The sequence below is a fragment of the Neovison vison genome, chromosome 4, assembly GCF_020171115.1.
Source record: "Neovison vison isolate M4711 chromosome 4, ASM_NN_V1, whole genome shotgun sequence".
In the NCBI taxonomy this organism is placed as follows: domain Eukaryota; kingdom Metazoa; phylum Chordata; class Mammalia; order Carnivora; family Mustelidae; genus Neogale; species Neogale vison.
In genome coordinates, this window is record NC_058094.1 from 228392802 (window position 1) to 228414232 (window position 21431).

At 60.7% G+C, this 21431-nt stretch overlaps 1 protein-coding gene across 4 annotated transcripts in view; it reads left to right on the forward strand.

Annotated features, from left to right (window-relative positions):
* DPP6 (dipeptidyl peptidase like 6) overlaps window positions 1-19520 on the forward strand; it is a 791001-nt gene extending 771481 nt beyond the window's left edge. For all 4 annotated transcript variants that reach the window (XM_044246903.1, XM_044246901.1, XM_044246902.1 and 1 more), the window contains exons 19-26: window positions 2815-2884; window positions 4418-4612; window positions 10009-10063; window positions 12567-12678; window positions 14520-14578; window positions 15352-15424; window positions 15521-15594; window positions 17544-19520. In XM_044246903.1, the coding sequence (XP_044102838.1) occupies window positions 2815-2884; window positions 4418-4612; window positions 10009-10063; window positions 12567-12678; window positions 14520-14578; window positions 15352-15424; window positions 15521-15594; window positions 17544-17690 (785 nt within the window). In that variant the 3' untranslated portion in view covers window positions 17691-19520. The remainder of the gene's footprint in view (window positions 1-2814; window positions 2885-4417; window positions 4613-10008; window positions 10064-12566; window positions 12679-14519; window positions 14579-15351; window positions 15425-15520; window positions 15595-17543) is intronic.
* Window positions 19521-21431: the final 1911 nt, after the last annotated feature.

A 21431-nucleotide genomic window follows, 5' to 3' on the forward strand; every position in this document is an offset into this window, starting at 1 on the left:
GCACTTACTTCTGAAAATCAAGAAATACAGTGCGTGCCAAATCCTGATCCCTGCCTCTGAGCCCCGAGGCTTTCTCTTTTAAAAGACCCCAAAGGTGATCCTTCTGATGAAGGAGACGATGAAGGAAATGAATGGGGAAGGGCCTGGGGGCAGGAGAAGAAACAAACTGGAAAACCACACATTTGCCCCCACTGGGAGATGTGGTGAGGGCCCTGGGGGTCTCTTGCCGCAGGTCCAAGGGTCACTCCCGCCGCCTCCCTGTCCGCTGAGTTTCTCCTGGGTCTCCACGAGATGCACTCAGATTCCACAGGACCCACTCAGCCCCAAGCCATGGGCAGCTTTGGGTGTCCAGGGAGTGGCAGGCCCAGCCGGGCGGGGGCTCCCAGGCAGCGGTGTGCCCAGCAGGGGGCGCTGAGGCAGCGGCGGGCCCAGCAGGGGGCACTCATGGAAGGGGAAGGCCCGGCAGGGGGTGCCCAGGCAGGCTGATTGGCCAGAGCAGGAAAAGCAGTAAACCAAAGGACGTAGACACGCAGACTACGGTGTGCACAGATGCCACCACTGGGGCTCAGGGGAAACGGCAGAGCTGAAAACGAGGGGGCAAGAAGCTCACAAGACCAGCAGAGCATGAGGACACACAGGAGCCGCGGGAATCCCAGCTCTGGTGGCCATCGGGAGACACAGGGGCATACCAGCAAGAAGCACGGGCGTGTGGCCCGGGGTGACACCAGCTCCTGATGGATTCCCCCGAGTCTCGGCTTGTTTGTCTTAAATCCCACCCCTGTCCCTGCTGCTCCATGAAGAGAGCTACACTGGGCAGATCGGGGGACCCCCATAGGGAGGGCCCCTCAGGGACACCGCCTACCCCAGGAGCAGGTCGGAGGAAACTCTGGGCGGCCCCCACAGAGCGCAGCTGGGCAGGGTCCACACGGACCCTGGCATCCAATTACTCAGAACAGACTCAAATTCATAAGAACCTTAAACTATGTGTTTCTTCTTCTGTAGGGAAGAACCAAAAAGCAGGATGATTTTAAATTGACAGGGGATGGGTGAATGACGGAGGGAGGGAGGGATGGAAGGACAGAAGGACGGCAGGACGGCTGATTACACAGGCAAGCAATTTCCACACTTTGGTTCCGACCCCTGCTACCTCCCAGGCCTATCTACAGACCTCGAGACAGGCTCCACATTTCTAGGCTCCAGTGCAACATGACAGCACGGGGTTCATCGTTCACGCTCATTCCCACTGCACACCACAGGGCCCTTGCACAGGCTGTGCGGCTGGCCTGGAGGCCCTCTGTGGTCAGACTTCAACTTCCTGCCCCACCCCCAACCCCGGCAGTACTTTTTCTGGAACATTCCGCCACATTTTCCCGTGTCCGTTGCTTCCTATCGCAGCCAGTGAGGCCAGATCGTATTTCTTTACAAAACTCTTTATCTCCTGGGCCCGCTGACCTCCTTCTCCACGCCAGTCCACACACGCGATCCCAGCAGTTTCCCAAATCCTAACACCATCCCCTCCGAAAATGCAGACGAAGACCTTTAGAAACAAATCTTCAACTCTCCACCCTTGCCGTTGGAGTTCCTTCCTGTGTGAGGTTTCCGTGCTGGGTGGGTGGGATATGCTCGCAGGTGCTCGGAAAGCAGGCGTGTGCGGAGACTGCCACCGGAACGTCACCCCTCTGGGGTCACAGTCTGCCAGACGTGCTCCTCCCGACCTGTCTGGTTATGTTTTATTTTTTCATTTCATGCCACCGGAGGCTCAGGCTTTCCTTCGGGAAACAGTCCGTCTACAGGAAGGGCTCCCAGCCCCGTACGCAGCCAGTCGCGGCTGAGGTTGCCCGCGGGCTTATCAGCGGCAGAGCGCAGCCCAGACCATGTTTTATGGATGTTGCATGATGAAGTCAGACGCCTGCCTCTGTGCGGGTCCCTGGGCCATTGATCCAATTTGCAAGCCATTAACATTCGGCCAGAATCAGTAATGAGAGCCTGGTCCGAGCCGGCGGCGGAGCCCGCCCCCCAGCCTGGGATGTATCCGTGGTAATCGTGGTGAAAAAGCTACTAATTCCAATTTAATTGCTAATCTGGGCTGTAGTTAACATCAATAAACAATTTCTAACTTGGGCAGGAAGGTGTGTTTGGGGGGAGGGGGCAGAAGAAACTGGTACGGAGCCCCCTCCCTCCCACACCGGGTGCGCGGCTGCCGGGCCAAGATCTGAAGGAGCTCGTGCCACAGCCCGCTCGCCTCCGCTCTCGCTGTCCCCTGGCGGTGGCTTTGCGGGCAGTCAGGGGGCCGGCCCCGACCTGCACACGGCGAGGCCGCCCCGGCTCCCAGCCTTGCCCTCTGGGCTGCCACCCGTGCCCCGCTCTCATCCCGTCCCCATCCCCGTGGCCCCCCCGATGTCCATCCCCACTGAGGTGCGTGTCTCGGCACCGCTGCAGGCAGAGACTCGTGGCGCCCTTGCGATTTCTTTTCTCCGGCCTGGAATCCGGCTGCGGACAAGGGTTTGCGGCCTTCCAGGCTTCTCTGGGTTTCGGCGCCCTGTTTGCAAGCTTGGGTTTAAGCTTCAGCTGGAGAAGCTCAGTGTCCAGGTGGCTGGGCGATTTGCCTGAGGTCACTCGGCAGGCCAGAGTCGCTGCGGTAAAAGTCAGGGCCAGCCCCGGGGTTGTGGGCGACCCCCCAACCAAGTCCCCTCCAGAGTGTCCTTCCTTCTCCCGGGGCCTCCACGGCACTCCGTGGCACGCCGTGGCCAGCGCCCTTCCTTCCTGGGGCACACTGCGCCCTGACGGGCCGCCCTGTGTTCTGTTTGTGCCTAGACTTGCCCGTCCAGATCCTCAAGCCGGCGACCTTCACCGACACCGCCCACTACCCCTTGCTGCTGGTGCTGTGAGTACCGTCGCCGCCGCCTCGGGGTGCTTGCCTGGGGACCCGGTGACACCATGGGGACCCAAGCGGAACTCTTCAGAGAAAGACGAGCATGAGGAAGGAGGCTGGAAAGCAGATCGGGAGGCAGGCCGGGTCACCTGCCGCAGTCAGGGCCCCCGACGACCAAAGACGGGGGGCCCCGTACCCCTCGCCACAGTCCACTCGTGGTCCGAGACCCGAGCAGGTCTTCCCGGGCAGGCGGCGCCACCGTGGCTGTGAACAGGCTCGGCCGGCCGGGGCCGGGGAGGCTGGGCTGGGAGCCCCGAAGGGCGCGGCGCGGAGGCCCCCAAGGGCGCACGTCCCACAGGAGGCGCAGGCGGAGTGCAGAGTCCACGCGGGCACACCGGGCACGCGGAGGGGTTTTTAAGGGCAGACGCCACCCAGATGTGCGGCGCGTCCTGTCTTTACCTCCGTGTGTGCTCTCTCCGGGCGCGGAGCACGTGGGGGGCTGAGCTTGGCCACGGCCTCCCGGGAGCCGCCCCCGCGCACTTAGTGGAAGGTGGCCGGGGCAGAGCCGCGGCAGCCGCGTTGTCACAGGACCGCGGGGACAGCTCGCGCCGGAGTGCGCGTCGCAGCACCGGACTGAGCCTGCTCCTGGGCCTGGGGCTTGGTTCCGTGGCAGCCCACGGAGCCGCCATGGAGCTGCCCCCGGCTTAGACCCCAGGGTCGGTTCCGTCTGGCGTTGACCCGCTCCCCTCACTGTGGGGCAGGCTTAGCCGTGGGCCGACAACCGTCCGCGCGCCTCACACACCCACACACACGCGCCTCACACACCCCTTCACACACACCCCACACCCTTCATACCCCTCACACACATACGTCTCACACACCCCTTCCACACACACCTTTATGCACACCTCACACACCTGTCACACACACGCCTCACACACACACGCACACAAACACCGTTCACACAGACCTCACATACATCCCTGCACACACACCCCTACACACTTCACATACCCTCCCTCACACACCCTCCCACCGCACACCCCTCCCACACCCGTCACACACCCGTCTTGCACACACACCTGCATCCACACTCATCACAGACACCAGCTCTCACCCCTCACACACACCTTGCACACCCATCACACGTAGCTACACGTACTTCACACACGTCTCACACACACAGACATGCCCTCTCGCCCTCACGCCCTCGGTCCCCGGGGAAACCAGGACGGTGGGGGCGGCAGGAGCTGTCACCTCCGAGGCCCGGGCCCGGCCAGCTGGCTCTCGGGGCGGCGGCCGCCCGTCGCTGTTGCCGCGGAGAGGCTGGCGCATCCCTGCTCGTCTCGGTCCCACCAAGAGGGAAAAGACTTCGGGAGCGTCGCCCGCGCCTCAGCGTGGCACCCGGGTCCCCATCCCGGCCGGCGAGTCGCCGGGGACGAGGCGTGGCAGGTGGCCCGTCACCCCTGCGCGGGGACCCGGGGGACACGGGCGTCCGTGGGGCCGGCCGCTCGCCGCAGACCGAGGCCGCGGGCTCTCTTCCAGGGACGGCGCCCCGGGCAGCCAGAGCGTGGCCGAGAAGTTCGCGGTGACCTGGGAGACGGTGCTGGTGAGCAGCCACGGCGCCGTGGTGGTCAAGTGCGACGGCCGGGGCAGCGGCTTCCAGGGGACCAAGCTCCTGCACGAGGTGGGGCGGAGGCTCGGCGCCCTGGAGGAGAAGGACCAGATGGAGGCCGTGCGGTGAGGACCCTCAGGGGCGCCGGCGGGAGGGGTGGGGGGGACCCTGGTCATGGGGCTGCTCGGCGGCGGGGTCCCCCGCAATCTGCTCACGCTCACAGCCCTCCGTGGGCGATTCCAAGGCGGCCTTCGGGGGCTTCTAGTAATGTTCTCCGGAGACTCTTACACTGGTTTCCGCCGAGCCGCCGAGGAGCTCATGTGTGGACGAAATCAAGGTGCCAAGCCTGTGGGTGGGACCAGCTTGGCTCCGCATTGCCGTGGTCGCAGGCGCACACACACGCGTGTGCACGCACACTCACACACACACACACGTCTTCGCCATTCATCACAAGGGAGAGAGCGGGGAGGCAGGGAAGACGGGACAACAGGAGTGGCACAGAGGAAAGGATCCTGGCCCCCCGGGGGGTCGCTCAGAAAAGCCCGCTTGGCCCCAAAGTGTGGCCCGTCCTTGTCTCGCGTCACCGTGCATGCTGGCCGCTGAGCAGGGACCAGCAGAGGACAGGAGGAGGCTGAGCACCAGGGGACAGATGCTCAAAACGAGGGGAGTTTCGTTGTCGTCCTGGAAAAAAGACATCAAGAGCCCGTTCCCGGCCGGCGCCAGCCTTCGCACCCCGCGGGCAGGGAGACTTTTCACGGTCCGCCGGCCCGCGGACTGCGGCGCGGACGTGCCCCAGCCGCCGAGAGATATTGCTGAAACGCTCGGCCGGTCAGCAGGCTTGTGTCTGGGGAACGACGGAGGGGCTGGGGAACCCATGGAACGGGGCCTCTGGTGACGACCGTCGTCTTCCCTGCGAAGAGGGGCGCGGGACGCCGGCCCCCGGGCACGTGGACAGGGGGACACGGTGTGCAGGTGACAAAGGCTTGTGCCCTGGAGGGCTGCGAGGAAGCGTGCTGTCTCGTCCCCGCTCTTGCCGTGTCTCCGTGCTCTGCATGTCGGAAACATTTCACCTTCCTGACTTGTGACATTGTTTCTGAAAAGGTCGGGGGCCCCTGTGTGGGCTGAGTTAGGTCATTGTAAGTGGGGGAAGCGGTGAGTGAGCGGAGGGCGGTCCTCTCTGTTCTAGGCCGTCGTGAGCTGGTTGAGGAGACCCGGCGATGTGCCCAGGGTCCTGTCAGAAAATACAGGGGAGGGGCAGCTTCTGGGAGCTGGTGGTTAGAGAAGGGTATCTGTTAGGGTGCTTTTGCCTGGGAGCTAACACACAGGCAGGCAAAGTCAAACATGTTTTGTTTTGTTTTTTTAAGATTTTATTTATTTATTTGACAGAGATCACAAGGAGGCAGAGAGGCAGGCAGAGAGAGAGAGAGGAGGAAGCAGGCTCCCCGCTGAGCAGAGAACCCAATGCGGGACTCGATCCCAGGACCCTGAGATCATGACCCGAGCTGAAGGCAGAGGCTTTAACCCACTGAGCCACCCAGGTGCCCCAAACATGGTTTTAAAATAAGGAACTATACCGGCTCTGGAAGTCCAGAGCGACGGGAGGCCTCGGGGTTCAGCAGTGCCCCCCAAAACCCGGGCGCTCTCGTCGCTCTGCTCAGCCAGGCTTCTCGGCCTCCCCCAGAGCTGACTCTCCTCCTGCTCGCAGGACGGCTGCCAGGAGCAGCTCAGTCCGTGCTGCTTCATTCACCTCTGGCAGGTTGGGGAGGGAGCCCGTTCCAGAAACTTCCAGAAAAGAAGGTGCTTCCCCAGAAGCACCCACCAAACCTCCCCTTACATGCCCCTGACCAGTCCAGCATCCAGGACCCATGACTGGCCAGAGAGGTGTGGGCTGTCACCCTGAGTCCTAGGGGGTCCCCCCATGTAGCTGGGAACGGGAAGAAAAGTGGACAGTAGGTCTCTAGGGTTCTGTGGGGGAGGGGGAGGACAAGGTGGAGGCCAGGTCGGCAGCCAGCAGCGTCCGCCAAGGAAGGCTTCTTAGGAAAAGGGCAGGGGTCCCGTGGGGGCTTGGATGTGGGGTGGGACTTCCATCAGCGGCTATGGGGCTTGCCCTGCAAGATGGAGGCAAAGCCTTCCTCCCTTGGTGCCCCTCCTCGCCCACCCCCCTCTGACGGGTCCTGTGGAGCATGGGGCACAGAGCGCCTTGCCCCAGAGGCCCGGGCGGAAGGTCGCAGCGTCCTTCAGGCACACCGGCAGCCCGTGCCCCTGCAGGTGCTTGGCTAGGTCTGGTCGCTCCCCTCCGAGCACGGGAACAAGACAGCAAAGGGTTGCTTCACACTCACGGTGTTTTCTAAAAATAAGGAGTTGATCTGGCCATCTGTTCAAAAAACAAGGCAGAACCTGTTCTGGAAAGACAGTAAATAGCATCCATGTTTAGGCCACCGAGGCTTGCAAACACGACACATAAATCGTTGAAAACCTTACAGCCTTTTTAAGACGTGCAGGAAGCTGAGGTCCCGATGTCTCAAGCCACAGAGCACTCGACCAAGCTTTATTTAGGGTCTGGGCCTCTGTGTTTTCATTTCAGAAAGAGATAACCCAGTTTTATCAGAAGTTTAAGAAAACATGCGGCTGGCGGTGGTCCCCAGCCCATTGTGTGACTGTCCCGTCTTCTTCCGCCTCCGTGCCTCTGTCCCGGGGCCCACGGGTCAGCAGCCTCACGGTGCTGTGCCCCCTGCCCCCATCACACAGAGCAGGACAGAAGTACTGGCCGTGTTTCTCCCCTCACCCTCGTTGGCTCCTCTTTCTTGCCAAATCAAGCCTGGGCTATGAGCTTCCCCCACTCTGAGGGTGCCGTGGCCCCTGTGTCAGCTTGGGTCCCCCAAGAAGGGTGCCTGGGTTGGCTCAGCCGGAGGGTTGGGCGGGGGCTGTCTGTGAAGGATGCCAGGGCATGGGTGACACCAGGCTGCAGGGGACTCTGCCATTGTGCAGGGGTGGGGGGGTGGGGGGATGGAGGGCCAGGTGGGAAGGGGGTCTCCCAGGGATAGCCAGGTTCTGAGAGCCTCCACCAGGGTGATGGGGAGCCCGTTGCCAAGAGAGCCAGTGGAGGACCCCACGCCCGGCCACTGCGGCTCGCTGTAGGGCCCTGCTGTGTTCGGTGGCTGGGAGCACGGCTAGGTGGCACAGACACGGTGGAGGTTTCTCTGACCTTGTCCCCCCCGCCTGAAGACGAACAGCCCCGCTCACCCGGACCTTGTGCCGCCGCCCGTGAGATGTTCTCCTGATCTCGGTCTCACCCACGCTGACCAGCTCCTGGCTTCCCCGTGGCCGGCTCAGCGGTGGCCACAGCAGTCAGCGAGCAGGTGTCCCATCACGCCGCGTCCCCATGCTGGCCCCCTTCCGCAGTAGACCGTGCTTCTAGAGGGCTGGAGGCCTGTCCCCCAGGGCCTCTGCAGACCAGCGTGGAACCGATCTCAGGATGTGCTCCGTAAAGATAAGCACATGATGGACTCACTTTGGCTCTTGCTGGCCTCAGACCACCCCAGCAATACCAAGTGCTCCCCGCACATGAAATCGGGCTCTCCTTGATCTTGGGGTTCCACTGTTCACCAGAAGACAAGTCACCACGTGGGAATTGCTTGGTTTGTCGGCGAAAATACAGGTACAAGATGACAAAAGTAGTTGATGTTGGAAAAAACAACCAGCCTTGGAAGATTCCGGAGTACCTTATCAGTGAGGGTCAGTATCGAGATTTCTGGCATTGACGTCAGGAGGTGAGTCGCTCAGTGATCAGAGGAAAGGGTCATTGAAGGCCCACGGTTCCGCGGATTTGGAGGGTGAAGGCTGAGGGTGGAAATCCAAGCCATTTCTCAAGTCGGGATGGAGCCCGTCGTGGTACATGTGCCTCACTCCTCGCTCCGTGGTCCCCACAGACCGTCCCTTGGCTTTGCTCCTTGTCCCTTGGCTTTGCAGACACGTGACTATAATCTTCCTTCTTTATGGCGCTCCTCCTGGGTCTCTGGGTCTGTCCTCTTTCAAGGACATCCGTCACACCGGATCAAGGGCACGGACTTTAACCTCTTCTTAAGTACCTACATCTGGTGGCCTTATTTCCAAACATGGTCTCACTCTGAGGTTTTAGGGGTTGGGACTTGACTGTAATTTTCGGAGTTTAACCCGTAACCACTGTTGAAATCAGCAACAACAGAGTCCCTGGCCCTCCTCCTGCTCCCTCCCGCCAGGCCTGTCCGGCAGAGGCCGCCACGCCCAGCCCTCCGGGCCGGAGCCCAGCTGTCATTGCAGCACGAGGTTAGGGTTAGGGTGAGGACTTCACCGTTCTGCACCCTGACCGTGTCTCGTTACATCAGTATTGGGGGGTGAAGGACCACGGGGGACGCGGCTCACTACGGAGCAGGTCGCTCACCCCGTGCCCCACCATCGTCGGCATCTTTCAGTTCTGGAGGTGTTGCTCTGTCTTTTTCTTGAGACTCTTCCTCTGGACCTACTCGTGGTAGCTCCCACTCGTTCCCGAATCTCGCTCGCGCTCCTGAGAGCACTTTGCTCAAGCACAGAATCTTCTCGTCATCTGCCGATTCCAACCTCCTCCTCTTTCCCGCTTCTGTGGGCCTGGTGGCCTCTAGGCCCAACTTCTGACATTCTTTCCTGACCTTCCCCCATCAGGAGATCTGGGACAGCGTCGCTCCAAGCTGGGGAGGAGGGCTGGTCCTCCACGTGTGGGCTCTGAGGACGTGGTACCCAGAGTGTTAGGCTCAGTTCTGGTCTAGGAGGGCAGTTGTCAGGGACGGCTCCGGCCAACCAGCACAACCCAGAAGACAGAAGCAAGGGGATGGTCAGCAGGTGCAGGAATGGGGGGACGGGGCTGTACGGGGTGGCGGAGGGCACACACAGGAGGGAAGCAACTTGCAGAGACCCAGGAAGCAGCTGGTCATCTGCCGGCAGGCGGCAAGACCCCCACTGCCGAATTAGAGTCCAGAAACCAGAAAGGTTCCTGCCATTTTGTGGGCATACAAGGGATGCCAGAGGGAGTGGTAAGAGGCTGGCAAGGGCAAGGCAGGACCCGGGCAGCTCCGGCAGGGCCATCAAGCTGCTAGCGTCCAAGGCAGGAAGCACAAGGCAGGGGGCCCCTGTGGGAGTTGGGGACAAAGGACACGGCAGGTGCGGGGAGAGCCCGGCGCCTGACTCCAAGCCCCTTAGCACAGAGCCAGGGTCTGCTCTTCAGGCAGATCCCAAAGGACCCTCCTAGAGTGTGGGGCGGTTGGGAGTCCCACGGTCCAAGTGAGGAGCAGATGGTAGCTGAGGACAGGAACCCCACAGCGCCTGGTCTCCGGAACGAGACCTGGGTCGGCAGTCCCGGCTCTGGGTCGGCAAATCGGAGGGACCCAGACCGTTCTCACCCGGGCTCTTTGAGGCCTTCAGTGTGGACTTACTGCCCGTGTCCGTGCGCTAGGAAAGGCCGTAACCCATGGGGTGCGCTCACTACCCCCTCTCTCCTTTGGCCTTGCAGGATGATGCTGAAGGAGCAATACATCGACAAGACGCGCGTGGCTGTGTTTGGGAAGGTGAGCCCGCGCCGAGCTTGGTCGGGGCGCCCCCGTCCCCGCCCCCATCCGAGAGCCCTGCCCAGCCCCCTCACCCAGCCCTGACGGGATTTGTCTGGGAGGTCTCTGGTCTCGTGCCGTGAGAGCGACAGCTCTGCTAAAAGCAAGATGCTGGACGCTGACAGATCCCAGCAAGGGGCCCTCCCTCGACCCGCTCAGGCCTCAGAGTTTCTGTCTCTGGGTGTGCAAGGGAAGAATGAGAAGCCAGACCCCGTGAGAGCACTTGATTAGGTCCCTAACCCCTTTCTTAGGGAAGCCGCGGTGCCTGGTGTGGTACCCCGGGAAGCAAGGGCAGCAGGGGTCTTTATTTCTGTGTATCTCCATGATCAGGACCACATTAATTTACGGGTTTGCCAGCACGGAAGGAGGGATGGAGGCGGTTCCCATTCCGCAGGGCGGCCCAGAGCCACGGGCTGGAGGTCCAGGCTGCAAGGCAGGCCCGTGGGGGCAGCTGGTATCACCCGGGCACACGCCCCTCACCCCCGTTCTTAGCCTGAATCCATGGCCTCTTGATTGCAAGGGAGTGAGGCACAGAGGGACATGCACAGACCCGGCTTCCCTCTGGGAGCGCGGTCAGAGCACAGGTCACCCCACAGTGACCTCATGGCAGGTGGAGGCTTGAAGACGTAACCCAGAGACGACCTCTTAGGTCATTACCCCTGGAGCCTCCATGCCCAGCGTTCTCAGAGGGCAGCATACGTTTGGGACGTGCTGACCCCAGACGGCCTCCGGGGGCCCCTCCGGAGGTGAGGTGGCAGAGGGGAGGGCCCGATGGCTTCTCTCTCGGGCTCAGGGACAGACCAGAGCACGGGCACAGAGTCCTAGAGGCTCTGCCCCGTTGGCGGGGACCACTCAGTGCCTGTGAGGGGCTCAGAGCCACTGGGATCATTCGTAGTGTGACTTTGGGTGTCAGTGTTTGTCACCCCGCTATACCCACACGGGACGGGTGGATGGCCAGGCCAGGCCAAGGCGGGGACCCTCGGCCCGGGCCTGTCTCTGGTCAGTGCTTGCTCCTCCTCAAACGCACACGCAGCCTTTCCAGACCGGCCTCTCTCGCCTGTACCTGAGGTCCCGGGCCTCGTGGCTCCAGCTCTCGTTAGTTCTCAGCACAGTCAAGTGCCAGGAGCAGCGCCTGTGCGGACACTCGGCTGCTCCTGGGTTTGGGCATTTGTGAGTGGAACTGGTGTGACCCTCCAGGCACAGGTTTTGTGTGCGTGTGAGTTTTCAGCTCCTTTGAATACATGCCGAGGAGGGTGGCTGCTGCATCACATGGGAGAGGACGTCCCGCCACACGGTCTTCGACGGGGCTGCCCCATCCTGCGTCCACACCCGCCGGGAGTGAGGGGTCCTGGTGCTCCCCACCCCCGCCGGCGTGTGGGGTCGTCAGTCCACGGTGTTTGGAAACCAGTGGTGGGATGACATGAGGACCTCCCGATTCCGTTGACTGTGAATATCATAAACTAGAAACTAAAAAGATGCTTTTATGGTCATTAAGACAAGATATCCCTGTTCTGTGGCAGGAACGGCATGAAATGGTGATGAACTAGCGCGCAGTCTGAAGGGTCAGCTCTGCAGTGAGGCTGGCGCGGCAGGGCCTGCCCCGTCGTCTCCGTCAGGCCTGTGGCTTCTGCACCCTCGACCCTCCAACCCCAGCAGACACACGTGCACGCGCACACACACACACCCCAGTACACACGCGCACTCCTGTGCATACACTTATGCATACATACTCCCATTACACATATGTACACACACACTCCAGCACACACACATGCACACATACCTGTGAACACACAAATATGCACGTGCGCACACAGTCCCACACACACATGAGCACACACGTGCATATGCACACGCACACCAGTACACACTCCCATGCACACACACAGCCTCTTCAACAGCCCCAGGCCCCCAGGAGAAAACACCTGGTTCCCTTGCGGCTCTGCTCCTGCCCCTTCCCACGTCTGCTCATCACAGCTTCCCATCCGTGTCGGGGGAGGGGACACACCTGAGCCAGGCGGCTTCAGAGGTGCCCATGGCAGATCACTGGTCAGGCTGTGCCCTCTCTGGACGGCCCGGGTGAAGCAGGGGTCTTGCTTGTCTGTCCCGAGCTCAGGGCAGTATAGGACTTGAAGGAGCTGCCGTGTCCCACGGCCGCGTGACGCCTGTCTCCGCACACGCTGACGCGGGCATCCTGGCAGACCGGTGCCCGGGCCCTCTGACGCAGGCTCCTCGTCGACCCTGCCTCAGGATCACTTTGAGGTCTTGGCCGTCATCTGTACATTGCCTGACATGGGACCCCGAGAGGAGAGGCCGTGCGTCCGGTGTATCTAGTTGGGATGGAGTTTGCCTGTCGCGGTCTTCACTCTCTAACAGAAGTGATGCGAGTCGCTGAGCTCCCATCTGCGCGGTTCTCGCGGGCGTCACGGACGGTCCAGCCACTCACCCCCTGTCTCTCTCCCAGGACTACGGCGGGTATCTGAGCACCTACATCCTCCCTGCGAAGGGGGAAAACCAGGCTCCGGTGTTCACCTGTGGCTCTGCTCTCTCTCCAATCACGGACTTCAAGCTCTACGGTAAGGGTCCTGAGACCACCGGCCCGGCCCCGAGCTCCCCTGTCACCACGCTCCCAGCTGCTGCCCCCGCTGCGCACACCCGCGCCAAGGGGAGGCCACCGGGGGCCGGCGGCTAACGAGTGACCCGGAGAGAAGCCGGGGCAGGGGAGGGAGGGCTTCAGGTCACTACTTAGATGGAAGTGGTCAGCCCACCGATGCCTGTGTGTCCCCTTCCCGACACAGGAGACCCGGAGCGAGGCCCTGGCGTGGGGGGCCCTGCTGGGGCAGCAGCCTTGCGGGCGTGCTGGCGGGAAGGTCCTGGCTGCTGTCCCACGGGGGCCTCATCCCCTCGGTCCCCAGAATTGGGGCAGGGGCACTGCTCGGGCTCTGTGTCTGGGGCCTGGGGCCTGTTTGGGCAGGGATTCCCTGAGGAGGGCCGTGGGGGGCTGTGGCTGAGGGAACGGCCACCTGATGGCGACCCGGTGGGGACCTGGCAGCTGGGCTGCACTCAGCCGTCTCCCGGGGTGCAGGTGGCACGCGGCCAGCACCTTGCCTGGCGAACAGGCAGGAGGCAGAGGCCTGGGACGGGGCCTGGGACGGGGCCTGGGATGGCAGACTGGGCGAGCGGACACGGGGCAGGCCCCCGCGTGTGGGAACCGGACCTCTGCCAAGTGCCACCATGGGTCTCTGGGCTCACTTTTGGGGTTCGAGGCTTCTCACACTGTCCTGGTCGGCAGGCCCCTTTTCTCTCCTTGTGGGTGCTTTGCTGACATTTGTGCTTTTTTATTTATTTATTTATTTGTTTTATTTTTTCATGCTTTTTTTAAAAACACGTGGCAGGGTATTCCTTATGGGCTTTGAGCACTGGCTCGCAGGCCGAGGCTGTGGGAGGCCGGGCCGTGAACCCCAGCGACACTGCACAAAGCAGCCCGATTAACGGGATCAGAAATGGAGAGGGTTCCTGGTCGCTGCTCTGCCAAGGGTACCAGGACCCTGGCTATACCCACCCCTGGACCCCAGCTCGGCACCTCGGGCGCCACAGGGTCCAGCGGCCCTAGCCCCCTGCCTCCCGCAGCCAGAACGCTCACAAAGGACGCGCTGATTCTCAGGAAGCGTTCTCATGCAATCCTGCCCTTACAGTCCTGTGAGGCCTCCTCTCGTTCAACCTTTCAGTGATTTAAAATTAATTTTCTCACGGGAAGACATGTAGCCCTTTTTTTTTTTAAGATTTTATTTATATATTTGATAGAGAGAGATCACAAGCAGACAGAGAGAGGGAAAGAGGGAGGAGCAGGCTCCCCGCGGAGCAGAGAGGACCCTGGGATCATGACCTGAGCCGAAGGCAGAGGCTTCACCCACTGAGCCACCCAGGCGCCCCTGCACGGCCTCCTCCCCTTACTCCAGGGTGCAGAAGCCTCTGGAGCTCCTTCCATCCCGACTGTCCTGACTAGGTGGACACCGGCTCCTCACCCAGAACCTGAGCCTGGAGCCAGGGTCTCAGCTAAAATGGGACATGTCTCGTCTTTAAAAAAAGAAAAAACAAAGGCAAATCCGGATGAAAATCTGCTCTTTAGGATTTGTCTTTCCTACACGTTGAAAACAAAGGACAGGTTGGGGGGGCGGAGGGCTCTTACCCTCTTTATTGAGGTTTCAGATGATGGAGATATGGTCTGTTGCTTAAACCCGACCACCAACTCTAGCATGTTCGAACGCTAGCACGGTGCTGTCTGCTTCCCCGGGCAAAAACCCACAGGTTGAGGGGTGACTTAGAAGCAGCATCTGCCCTGCAAGGGGGCGCCCCCGCGTCTGGGGCTCTGCGCAGCCTCACCCCGGGTAACTTGCCTTCCTCTGCCTGTGTCCAGCGTCTGCATTTTCCGAGAGGTACTTGGGTCTGCATGGACTTGACAACAGGGCGTACGAGGTATGTATGGGTGCCCTGGACGCCTGGCAGGAGGGGGAATCGGGTGAGATCGGTCCCATCCCTCTGGCCCCTTGCCCAGCTCTGGGACCCACACTGCCTCCCCAGGCCCACTGTGTCCTCCGTCTCCCCCACCAGACTCACTCTGAGAAGACCCTCCTCCAGGCTATGAGCTGAGGGAACCAGGGCCTCCCCCAGGTCCATGCCATTTCCCTCTCTGGCACCCGAGGGGCGTAGACGGAGTTAGGGAAGTCTTCCAATGGCCAGAGGGTCTGTCCCAGGGTCCACACTCGTTGGGCACAGATGACTGCTGGTCCCCTTCCCCAAGGCTGGCTCCATTTTTGGGAAAAGAAGCCATCGGTTGGGCAACAGAAAGTCCCCTGATGCCACCTGCTCCTCCATGGCCACAGAACGGACTGTGCGGGTGTCACGTGTGGTGCTTCTTAGCGGCGGGTGGTGGCCACACTTCTGCCCCCGGGGATGGGGGGGTGGCCTGGTTTCAGAGCCGGGATCCGTGAGCAGACTGTCCGGCCAGCTGTCCTCCCCCAGTGGCACTGGCGGAAATGAGGGCCCAGAGCCACCCGCAGTGGGTGAAACCGCTCCCATGCCCCCTTCCCTCCCACCCCTTCCTCCTCCATGTGGGTACCCCGAAAGCCCCCAGTCCTCCCGAGACTGGCCCCCAGGCCCCCGGCTACCTTCTCAGTCAGGGGTCCAGGAGGAGCCTCTGGCCAGCAGCAGGGCCCACTAACCCTGTCGCCTTGCCCCCGCGTGTGCAGATGACCAAGGTGGCGCACCGCGTGTCGGCCCTGGAGGGACAGCAGTTTCTGATCATTCACGCAACAGCGGACGGTAAGGGCCAAGGACGCCGCATCTCAGCGTTGCCTTCATGCTGTTAGGGGACTAACCGGCCCTTTCCTCTCTCTCTCTCTTTTTTATTTTTAACAGAGAAAATCCATTTCCAGCACACGGCAGAACTCATTACACAGCTAATTAAGGGGAAGGCTAATTACAGCTTACAGGTACGGTATTTGCACGTCTCCGCTCCGCACTCGGAGAGACACGCTCCTGTGGAAAAGGAACCGGCGGGTACTCATCCTGCAGACACACCCGCAGCACGGCCGTCCTAGGCGGGCAGGGCACGTGGGGCCAGACGGATCAGCGCACGCTTGTCTTCTCTAGTCATTGCTGATGCTGGCTCCATCCTGCCCTGGAGCCCTGTGCAAGGCCGGTTAGAACTGCACTTCCCCTCATCTCTGGGCAATGAGTGAGGCCCAAACGGCCACACCCCACCACAGTGAGGCTGGAGGCGGCCCTGGCAGGTGAGGAGGGGCTGTTGTCCCAGCGCGGATGCGAGCGGCCTCCTGGAGAGCTGGGGGCTTCCCGTGTGCAGGTCCTTCCCATGTGCAGCTTCTCCGCCAGCCCCCTCTGGACAGCAACACACATTTACTGAATTCTGGACGAATGTTCCAGTATCTTCTGTGGCTGAGCAGCCATTAGAGGGCTGCCCTTCCCACGAAACAAACTCACAGGCTTGTTTTCACTGGCATCAAATACTGACCCAGCGGCTCACGTCTGGGCTGCTTCTAGAATCATCTTCCGTTTCCTTCCTGATCATGGGTTCCCTTGGCAAAACACATCTTACCCCGATGGCCTTTTCAGGTCTAGAGGTAAATGGGAAATTTCGCCCACTAGGCAGCCCCTGACACGGACGGCCGCCTGCCTTCGTCCTGAGCCCCTGGCCTTCCCACACTGCTGCTATGGAGGGTCACATGATGGCTGGGCCGGCAAGGGGAGCTTCCTGCAGGGCAGGGTTTGGCCTGAGCGTTGATGAGTGGGGAAAGGAACGTGGTTAGTGTTAGCTTTGAGTTTGCTCCTGGAAGTGTTCAGATCATGGTAAGGTTGAGAGTCACTATAGTATTGTTAAATACGTTCTAGACACATAATAATAGCTGTGGAAGGTTGAAGGGTGAGTCTCCATGTGCTAATGTGGGTCACTCCCCAGGGCATAGACTGAGCTAAGTCAGCAAGGTTTTGAGCAAGACGCATCGTAGACCACACTTGAGACCATAAAAGGGACCCCAGCCCAGGGCCCTGCCTGCAGGCACGGTCATGTCTGCACAGACACGCAGCGAGTTGGTGGCCGTGACCAACTCCAGGGAAGGGCATAGGGCATGGAGACCAAGAGCGGGAGAGATGTACACCCTTTCTTGGGTCCTTTTGTAGTACAGACGTTTTTAAAGTCTGTGTAAGAGCTCCATTCCATCGTTGAGAAGTACTCTCAAATCCTCCGGAGACATGGAGGAAGCCGGATTACAAACGCTGGGGGCAGCCTGGCTTCATGGGAAGCGCGTGGGCTTCCCCATCACTTAGACTTGGCTTTGAGTCCCTGCCAGAACGGGTTCCTTTGTGTGGAAACGCTGCAGCACCCATAGGGGACAGGGGGCGTCATTACATGGGGTCTGTGCGGTCTGGTCTTACTCCAAGCACTGAATCCTCACAAAACTTTATGAGCCGGGTTCTGTGACGATGACCACCTCCACTTGGCACAGCTGCAAACTGAGGCTCAGGAAAGGTCCCTGCCCGAGGCCCCAGGGTGAGCCTCACGCAGGTGACGGTTGCAGAGACAGCCCAGAATTCTTCCCACGTCTCTGGGTAGTCTGGTGCCTGGAGACCTGAGCCAGAGCCCCTGTGGTCCCGGGCTGTGTATCCAACCCGAACCAGCAGATCCAGACGGGGACAGGGTCTGTTGAACAAAACCTGTCCTAATTTAGCCCACGGGTTCCCTGAGAGCCCACCGTGCCCGGCGGAGCCTCCCAGAGAAGGAGGAGCGGCTTGGGAAGTCCGGTTCTCCGGCTGAAACGGAGCCCTGCGCGTGCGGTGTCTGGGCGGTGCTGGGTTCGCATCCCCCGCGTGTCCCCAGGCCCGTGGGGGCCACCGCTGGCATAACGTGTCTCCGCCTTCCCCGCAGATCTACCCGGACGAAAGCCATTACTTCCACAGTGCCTCCCTGCACCAGCACCTGTACCGGTCCGTGGTCGGCTTCTTCGTGGAATGCTTCCGGATTCAGGACAAGCCGCCCGCGGCCACAGCGAAAGAGGAGGAGGAGGAGGACTGACCTGGAGCCAGCCCCGAGCGCCGCGGGCGGGGGGCTCCTCCGGACAGTGCGCAGCCGGGACCCCGCCTCCCTCGCCCGCAGGGGCGGGGCCGGGAGCAAGAAGTGTGACTTCCCACAGCATGTGTGTCTTGCGTCCCGAAGGCAGTTTTGCTCTGGAAACCGGCTCCTTCCCAGGCCGAGACGCATCACCGCTCACGAAGACTCCCCCGCGCCTGGAACCGCAGCCTCGCCTCCTCCGGGCCCCAGAGTGACCGGTGCATCCCACGGCCTCTCCCCAGGGAACGGAGCAAAGGAGGGACAGCAGAGAAGAAACCGGCGCTCTGGTCCCCGCTGAGAAGCAGGAGCGGGCAGACCCGCGCTCGCTCGCTCGCCCGCCGCGCCCCTGTCCGCAGCTCCCCTCCCGCCCCTTGTGACCGCGCCACGGACACACCATAGCACAATTACCGTAACCGTACTTGTCCATAGATTGGCTTTGCTCCTTCCTGTAATTAGGAGACCCGGCATTTTAAGGGGCTGCACACAGTGTTACTGTAGCTAATGCTAGTGGTTAACCTTATGGAATTAATTCGTATTTTTCTATGGTTTATACCTGACACTGTCTCCTGTCCTGGGGTTGTTTTGCTGTGCTTGATTGCTCTCTTGCTTTCTTCCTTTTCCCTTCGTTCTTTCTTGCTTTCTTTTTTCTTTTTTTTTTTCTTTTTTGTCTTGTTTTCTATTTTTTGACTTTGTTTGGCTTTGCGTTCTTCAGTCGATGTGTAGGCTTCGCACTCATTTGGATAAAGAAACAGATCAGAAGTAACTAACTGCTGTCCCCTCGAGACTGTCTTGAGACTTCGTGGAGAAATTTCAAAAAAGAAAAAAACTGAGGGGGAAAAAGACATCCAATACCATTCACTAAAAAAGAAAGAAAGAAAGAAAAGTCGTAAATAAAACTTCTTTCCCGCAAAGCTGCATTAGGATTTGGCTTAGAGTCACCCGATCTCCTTACGTCTTGAAGCCCATCCCCTTCCCCCTTGATGAGTTGTCGAGGCTTTTCAGATGGCCTTTGGTTAAAAGAAGAACAAGAAAAGACAAAGGGTGGACTCCGCCCCTGGGTCTGTCACTTGTGCAGGGGACAGGCGTGTCCTCCAGGGGCGGGGGGGGGGGATACGTGGGTGTGTGTCATCACCTCCTGCCCTGGGGACAGCTCGGTGCCCTCGCCTCCGTGTGCGGACAGCCTGTCGACATGGAGGAGGCCCCCTGACCCAAGGTTCAGCGGCCCGCAGTGTATATCCCGTTTTGTTGTACATAAAGACAGGAACGGCGCTGCCCCTCCACCGGCTCTCACCGTGTCGCCTGCATGCCGATCGGTGGCTGACCGGCGCTCCCCACAAGTGCTAGTTCGAAACCTTATCCATCACTCTGGTTTGCTTCGGAGCCTGTCAACAGCCGGAACGGCAGCACTGACGTCTCCAGCTTCTGGTCCTGCCGGGGGGTCCTCCACATCCGTCAGCAGAGAAGATTGGTCCGTGTGGCTTTTGGTGTTCGGGGGTTTGGGTTTCTGCCACGAGGGTTTTGGATGTCCATTAGGGTGAGCACAGTTGGAAGGTCGCCACCACGGATTTGTCCGGCCGAGACAGCACCGTGTGTGACGAGGACCCAGGCCCGAGCAGCAGGACCCACTGGGAATGCTACGTGCCCCTGCTTCTGCTGTGTCAGTGGGCTTGACCGACTGCAGAGCCCACGAGGTCTGACGGGGGAGGCCAGCTGCGGCTGCGAGACCTGGCAGGGGGAGTGAGAATGTGGCATGGTAGCCTTTGTTCATCCATGGAATAAAACATTATTTTACCACGCGGACAGCTCTTTTCTTGCTTACCCTCCGCCCCTCCTTAGGAAGTGTGTGAAGCTTGACCTTTCTTAAGGTGCTTATGGAGCCCTGCCCAAGACGGACGCCGTCCTCAGGAACCTCCTGGAGTGCAGCAAATGAGAAGGGGATCCCTGGCGCCAGGGTATCTGCAGCAGGAAGGACAGGACTGACCTGACGGATGGCAGTCCCAAGCCAACCAGAGAAAATGAGTTTCAGTTGTGTCTCTTCAGGTTTTAGGGAAAAGACACATATTCCCTAACGCTAAGAGCAAAATGGCTCTCAGTTGAGACTATAATATTGCCCACTAGAAAATTCTAGAAAAACCGCCCTGTACTGGGGACTCCTCTGGGGCATCTCCTAGGACATGGGCTGCCTCCTTCTCAGAGGTGTGCGTGGGGGGGGGGCTCTCTCCCCACTGCCCTGAAACACACCCCTTCCTGCCCCACCTGACCTAGCGGTCCCAGGATGATTTCGTGATGGGTGGACTGCCTTCTGGAAGCCCCTGTTAAAATCCCAGTGTCCCAGAGAGACTAGATGGGCATTTCAGAGACTCCCTTGGCCCTCCTTCATTAGCACACGGTGTGGGATCTTAAGATCATCACCGGAGAGCCCTGGAAGCCTGGTGAGAGCCTGATACGCAGACAGGAACGTCCAGATCATATATAAACACAGGACTCTGGCCCTCGGCCCGCAGCCATCAGCCCCAATTGCCCAGGTGCGATCCGCAACAGCCGGCTGCCCCGGCGTCCCCCACCTCTGACTTGGGGCCAACGGGGAGAGCCAAATCCACTCCCCTGACCAGTCCTGGAGGCTCCTGCTTCCAGTCAGCCGCCCTGAGCATTCCCACGCCCAAGGCCCCCCGCGGGGCTAGGCTGCTCCCCCCACCTCCCCCCGTGAGGCTGCCCTGCCCGCGCCTGCCCCTGCGTCCCCACCAAGCGCACCACAGCGCTGAGCCTCGGCTCCAGCCAGCTCCGAGCCAGCGGCCCCTGCTTGCTCTCTTTTGGGGGTGTCTAATCGGCTCGGGCTTCCAGAACAATGTTCCTACCATAGGCTGCAGCTTCAACAGCAGCAGCTACTCCCAGTTCTGGAGACTGGGAGCCCGGGAAGGAGACGCCGGGCGATCGGCTCCGGTGAGAGCTCCCTTCCCGGTTCATAGACGCTGCCGCCGGCCCTGACCTCACAGGGTGGAGGGGGGAGGGCACGCTCTCTTCTAAGGGCGCTCACCCCGCCCTGCGGGTCCCACTCTCCTGCCCTCATCTAACCCTCCCTGCCTCCTCACCACCCACCTCCAACCACCACCACACCAGGGTACGGTTTCTGTGTTTATTCTCCTGGGTCAGGAAGGAGGAAGGAGGGTCAGGAGGGGAGAGGAATGAGGAAGAGAGAGGAGACAGCGGAGAGGTAGGGGGACAGAGGGAGGGCGCCCCGTCCCAGGGAGATTTCCTCAAGGGCGGCTTCCCAGAGGGTCCGGATGGGCTCTTCGGGAAACCACGGGCAGCAAAACTGCCATTCGCTGTCCCCCTGTCATCAGATGGGGGATCCCCAGGGGAGGCGAGGGCGCCACCCCAAACCCCGGGGAAGGCAGCAGCCGCACCGTGCCCCTCTTTCCCCGCTGGGTTTTCTCGGGAGGATCAGCTCTGAAGGCCCGGCCTCTGGGCCTCAGGGTGCCGCTGGGGCTCTCAGCCTCACAGCTTAGGGGTCCCGAGCCTCAGGCCAACACGGAGCCACACTGGGTGGAAATGGGTGACGATTAGTCTAGGTTCCCGCACACTCCCTCGCACCAAGCACGATTGAAGGCACCTGCTTGCGAATCTGTCACCTGGGACAAACCCCCTCTTTGGCACTTCCCCTTTCCTAAAGCAAAAACCCAAAGCGGACGAACTCCAACAGCCGTG